Source organism: Cariama cristata, unplaced genomic scaffold, assembly GCF_000690535.1.
Source record: "Cariama cristata isolate BGI_N322 unplaced genomic scaffold, ASM69053v1 scaffold20015, whole genome shotgun sequence".
NCBI classification, from domain to species: Eukaryota; Metazoa; Chordata; class Aves; order Cariamiformes; family Cariamidae; genus Cariama; species Cariama cristata.
Genome location: NW_009618405.1, coordinates 29,407 through 35,406, shown reverse-complemented (window position 1 = coordinate 35,406; position 6,000 = coordinate 29,407). Strand labels below are relative to the sequence as shown.

Genomic DNA, 6,000 nt, shown 5'->3' with positions numbered 1-6,000 from the left:
TCAGACCGAGGTGTCGTCTTTGTGGTCATCCAGGTTCTCCGTACTTTGATGGCTCCTTCTGTTAAAAGCAGAACAAATGATATGTGAACAGACTTCTGGCTTTTACTGCTAACTAATCAAGCTACAGTTTGGCAACCCCAAACCACCAGCAAGGTGTGGTTGTTATGGACAGTGACTGAAGTACCTAAGCAGAGGGACTAGTCCCATTCTAGATTGTTTAGCCGGTCCCTTCTAGTCTGCAGCTGCCACTCAAGAAAGCAGCCTGTGGCATATGTGCCAAGCCCATGCAGGTATCTTGGATACCTAAGGGCAATGAATTGGTCCCAGATACCCTTGCTTAGGCCCTGGAATTGATCCCTTGGCATAGAAATCTGTTTCCCATTCCAGTAACTTGGGATAATAAAAACAAGACAGAGTAACAACATACTTTGAAATTTAATCTATCAGTCTGCTAGATAGACTGTTCTTACGTATGTCCTTAGTAAACCAAGGCTTCATTTGACAGAGGTGGATGATTTTGAGCTAGGCAAGATTTTCTTTGGAGAGGGAGGAAAGGGGAGGAAGGGAGAGTGATAGGGTGAAAAGGGAAAGAACAGCTCAAAGCTGTCCTTTCTTTTTCACCCACGATCTTTCCTGCCTACGCCTCTAAATGGTTTGGATGTTTCTTATACACCACAAACACCAAGAATGCAGTCAATAATCCCATTTTCTTCTATATACAAGTAAATTGTAACTATTCACATTTTCTGCAGAAATTTAATCTACGTAGAATATTCTTCATTTCTGGCTCGAAACACTGTACCGCAATAGCGCTTTGTGCACCACTCCAGAGAAAAAGTAAAATATAGCAGCTGGTGTATCTGATAAATGGTCCCCTAAGTAGGTAGTACTACACTGCAAAAATAAGATACTGGAGCATGTAATGGTACCATTCAGTTAATGCAACTAATAGAGTGTTATGTTTTGTTGTAAGGAATATAGAGGTGTATGTTGGTAGTTAATAATTTTTTTCCCAGTATGACTAAGAGATGCTGCGGTGACGTTCCTGCTGTTTGCTGCCAGTTCAAACCTACCTTAACACTTCAAGTGCAAGCTTTGTTTCTTTGCGACTTTCTTCAGTGATTGGGTAGAAAAAAAGTATAAATAAACCTACAAGGATGAGGATAGCAGGGACCACTCCAGTGAGGATTTTCAGTGTGAGGATCACATCGTTGGATTGCCTGCATATCCCTGGCTTGTACCCAGTGAACCTAAACAAAGGGAAACAACAGTGGTGTGTGTATGTCCAAAGCTAAGAGGCAGTTGTTCATCCGAAGGCTCCTTTCTTTCCCCCAACACTCGTCAAGACTTTTCTTCCATTCTTCCTACACCTCTCTTTTTTCCTCCCCCCCAACTACATGTTTCAAATGTTTTTCAAATCTCGATTTTATGCTTGATTTCAGATAACTGCATTACCTTTGTATTTTCTCATTATTATTATATAACATTTAAATACCGAGAGGAACACTGAATCCCATGTAAGGAAATTGATCTGTTATGTATTTCCTATTAATATTCAGCAACGTAGGCTCCACTTTAAAAGTATGCAAGTAATCTGACCGATTTCAACAGCAATAATTAACTTTAAATTAAATGCACACTTAAGCACTCTTCTCAAGATATACAAATTTACTCAAGTGCTTAGAGTTAGGTACACACTTAGAGTTCATTGATTCAGGGTTTCCATGCAGTCCTGCAACTGCAGATATACTCTAATTCCCATTCCCAATTTGTGGAATGAGTTTATTTTCCTCTGAACATGCACCTATGAAAGCTACAGCTCATTTGGCATCACTCTGTCTTCTGTGTTCTCCCACAAACATCTGCCTTGGCAAATTGCTGGGAGCTAACTGGAATGCAATTGAAAAGGGTCTAATTGGTGAACAGCGATTTGTTTGAGGGTGTTAGCAGTAAGTATCTAAAATTCCTAAGCCCAAAATGTTCAGCCAAGCACTGCTTGTTATTTAGCAGTTTCAGCTGAAGGCTCTGAAGTAAAACATTCTGGTTACCAAAATCTAACTGGGAGCCAAGGGCTAGAGAGAAGGGAACTTGTCTGAAATACTAGTTGTTTATTGCATGCTTGTGTGCTGTAGTAGCTACAGGCAAAGGCCCTTTCTGCTAGGTCATGCACAAAAGCAGGGCAGGAGGTGGCTGACCACTTTCTCAACCTGACTGTCTAGTCAGAACAGACAAGGCAAAAGTGGAAGGAGAACACGAAGCAGCTTCCAAACTGACATTGTCTAGGTGATGGGCAGAGCTGCGAGAAAGGCTCTCTTCCTGACTCTGATCAGTGTCCAGTTCCCTAAAACTATGCAGGAGTCAGGTGATCCTTTTATGCTGAACAGGCCACTAGGCACCCTTGAAAGCACTCCAATCCATGTAAAGACTTACAAGCTCATATACACAGTCCAACCCAGGTGCAACAGGGAATGCACAAAGCAGCTGTATCACTTGTAGGGGACCTACATCTGCTGAGCTTTCATGTTTAGTTCTTTATTCATATAAGCCACTAAAATTTACATGACAAGATCTAAAGGGAAGTCAGGTCTTTCAGTCACGTTAGGGCAGGTGACTTAATGCTCAGTGGTCTAGCCTAGATGATAACAATCCCATCTTTAGTGGTCAGCCATCTGGAGCTGCTGGCACTTTCAGGCTCAGGGTAAAAAGGCAATTAACTCCACAGGGTAAACGCAGAGTAACCTCAGAATGCTTTCAGAGTAGATCCACTAAGTGGAAACACAGTGTTACTTACTCCAGTCCTGCTGCAGAAATTCCTAAGCCAATCCCTGCTGACATCTTAGTAAAGAAAACATAAGAAGAATAGAAAATGGTTTCATGTCCTTTTGCATGAGGATTCTGCAGGCGAAAGTTATCAACAACATCAGGCAGCATTGACCTAGAGACAAGCAAGATAAAAGAAAAACTCAAGCCAAAATCTCTTCTCAAAGTCCAAACTTACTGAAAGAGTACACACCTCCTCATTTTTTAAGATCTGGTTGATGTAGTTATGCACATGAAAGGATAAAGTTCAAAAAGTCTTACTGCTGGACAGGAGGGCAAAAATCCATGTAAGAAATGCATGGCCACATATTACAAAGGAAAACTATCAAATGCTTGCTGGGAAGTGACAGAATTCTTTAGATCAACTGTCATTCCAATCAGAAGCTGTGATATTAAAAAAAAGAACAAAAAACCATGTTTCTTAAGATTTCAAGGGACTCTCAATCTCTGAATAGTTTCACTTTGAAATAACTCTTTTGACAAGCTAACAAAATTTTCAGAAACCAATGAGGCCTATTCTCTCTACTTCAAAGAGACTGAATTTGGTAATGGAGACTCAGAATGGAAGCTGCTCAAATGTCAGTTGTGAATTGACATTTTATTTCCAATATATGTCATTATTTACTGTTGGGAAAAAAGGCTTCCCGCCCTCTGAGGAGAAAAGCTTATGTAGTCTGACAGCTTATTTCAAACTATGTTTCTATGATCTCTTGGAGTTTTCAGGGCATTGCGCAAACGAGTAACGCAAAACAGCTCTCTCCGCAACAGTCTTGCTTTCTGGTCAATCTGACCTGAGTAATAATTATTTCATTGGAGAGGAAAAGTCCCATCTTACTTATTGTCATGTAGTTTTTTTGCCACATATTTTCAGTCCTCAAGAGCAAGAGACCTTGAATTCTCAGTTTCTTTTAATCACATCCTTGTGTTATTTGATCTGTAACAGAGGACTGCTCAAGTAGGGATACTTAGTTTGGCTTATGTTTCCTCTGCTATGTTCTTAATTGCTCAGCATTAATTAATTTATCTGACTTCATCGTTCCTGTAGTTCCATTAGAAACCAAACCTAAGCAACTGATTTACTGTTATCACAAGTTCTATAGCTATTTAGATTATTGATTCATCCACATACTCTTATGTACAAAGAGTAGCTACAGCTACAGTAGACATAATCTGTTAACAACAGGGCAACCGAAGTCACTTCACTGCAAATAGCATCTATTATAAAAGCAGAAAAAGATTCTTGGAAGAAGTGACTCTTGCCAAATTCTGCCTCTTTCAGGGGCAAATTCCATGCAGTAGATTATATGTGTAATGTAGACATATACCCCTTCCCCACCTCAAATGTAGAATTCTCCTACCATGGCAACAGAAGAGATGCTGCGATGCTCAGACCAGAGACAAAGGCCACAAAGTAAGCCAGGATCAGGTTTGGAATGGTCACTAGCATCACTGCAAAAGGAATCATCCACTGAGGAAGAAGAAAAACAGTATATCTAACTTAACAGCATGCATTGCTCAATGGTATACAGATTGTTCCCTTCCAAATATAAGATTGTGTTATGAAACAGTTCACGCACAGCAATGTCTAACACTTCAGTATATTGATGAACTGGCATTTCCAAAGAGCCCTGAGCCAATCTGTATTTATCTATCTAGAAGAATCACAGAAAAATAGGACAAGCCATGGTAGTGCCTTTTCTGTTAGCAGTATTAGGGCTATAACTGCACTAGTAAATTAAACAGTCCCAAAAGCTCATTTATCAGTCGTGAGGCCAACTGGCAGACCCTCGCCACATTCATACCCCTAAACAGTCACAGTCTCCAAAAGAAGTGTGGCCATACAAATACTTTTTGTGAAGAGCCCTTAAGCAGCCTAGTTCTCAAACTGTGCCCAGATACTCCTTGGGAGATTGCTAGTCAGCTTGTGCTAAGACTTTTCTGCCAATTCAGCAACAGAGATGACCAAACACCAGTTTCTATTCTAGGCCAGTGAAACTATTCAATTTACTATGAGAAACAAAGCCTTGAAACATCATCACACTGTATTTCAAGAGGAGGGCAGGGGTTCAATGATGATTTTAAACTGTAAATATCCCATTTCGCAGATCATATTGAGTCTTGAACTAAAAAGAGTTTGCTTACATCTTCATTTCCAATGACCACTTTTAAGCAATCTAGGTAGTCAGCAATAGGTAAAACCAAGAAGGCAGTGTGGTTTACTCCCATTCCACACAGCCAGATATGCTCATGACATTGCACAAGTCACTAAGGCTACCCTCAAAACCAAACTGATTTGGGATGCCAGGATTTGTTTTCTGGCAATACTTAAACCCACCAGATTTCCTCAACTTCAACTTGAAGCAATGGGCTTACAGGATTGAAAATCCACTATTTTAAATGCTGATTGAATGCATACAGCCCAGCTGTCCCGTACCCATCACATGCTCCATCTCCCTTGCCTGTGAACCATGGGCACAGCACATGTAGAATCTGGAACCAGGGGCTTATCTACAGGGCTTTTTAATGATGGGGGATTAGTTTAACATTAAGTGTTTCAATCCTCTATACTTGCAGCTTGGGAGCTGAGGGTATGAGAAGAGCTTTCACAGAGAGCGATTCCCCTAAGCACTGCTATTTACTGTTCTGTATGATAAGTGATTCTGGGAGTCCTGCAGTCTAATCCATTATGTTTATGTCTTAAATGCATTCCCATCCAAAACATTTGCTCCTAGCCTAAGGAGGCAGAAAATAACCTTTCCTGACTGCAAGTTCCCAGCAGAGACAGATAATCCTTGCATTAGCCCATCCAAAGCATTTGCTCCTAACCTAAGGAGGCAGAAAATCACCTTTCCTGACTGCAAGTTCCCAGCACAGACAGATAATCCTTGTATTAGCCCAACGTTGTGGCAAAATCGTTATTTCACCACAAGAGAGCACTCCAGCAATACAAGATTTTATGTTGCCTATAAGCAATTTTATGATTGTCTTATGCTCCACATGGGGCACCCACTCAGAAACCAAAGCACTTAGACAAAATTCTAGATCGATAATAATAATCATTGTAACTGTAATTTTCTATCGAAAGAGAAGCACAGCCCACAGGACTGAGGCTACAATGCCCTAAAGTCTCACTCATGCAACGGTTGTGCAATCACAGGGGCAGTGTTCCTGCTGCAATAA

At 40.7% G+C, this 6,000-nt stretch overlaps 1 protein-coding gene across 1 annotated transcript in view; it reads right to left on the bottom strand.

The window, feature by feature from the left end:
* Window positions 1-6,000, bottom strand: part of MFSD2B (major facilitator superfamily domain containing 2B) — a gene marked incomplete at its 5' end in the record, with an annotated part of 30,533 nt that continues 24,533 nt past the window's right edge. Inside the window, 4 exons of the mRNA XM_009700854.1 lie at window positions 1-58; window positions 1,074-1,250; window positions 2,792-2,935; window positions 4,179-4,288. Coding sequence (XP_009699156.1) covers window positions 1-58; window positions 1,074-1,250; window positions 2,792-2,935; window positions 4,179-4,288 — 489 coding nt within the window. The remainder of the gene's footprint in view (window positions 59-1,073; window positions 1,251-2,791; window positions 2,936-4,178; window positions 4,289-6,000) is intronic.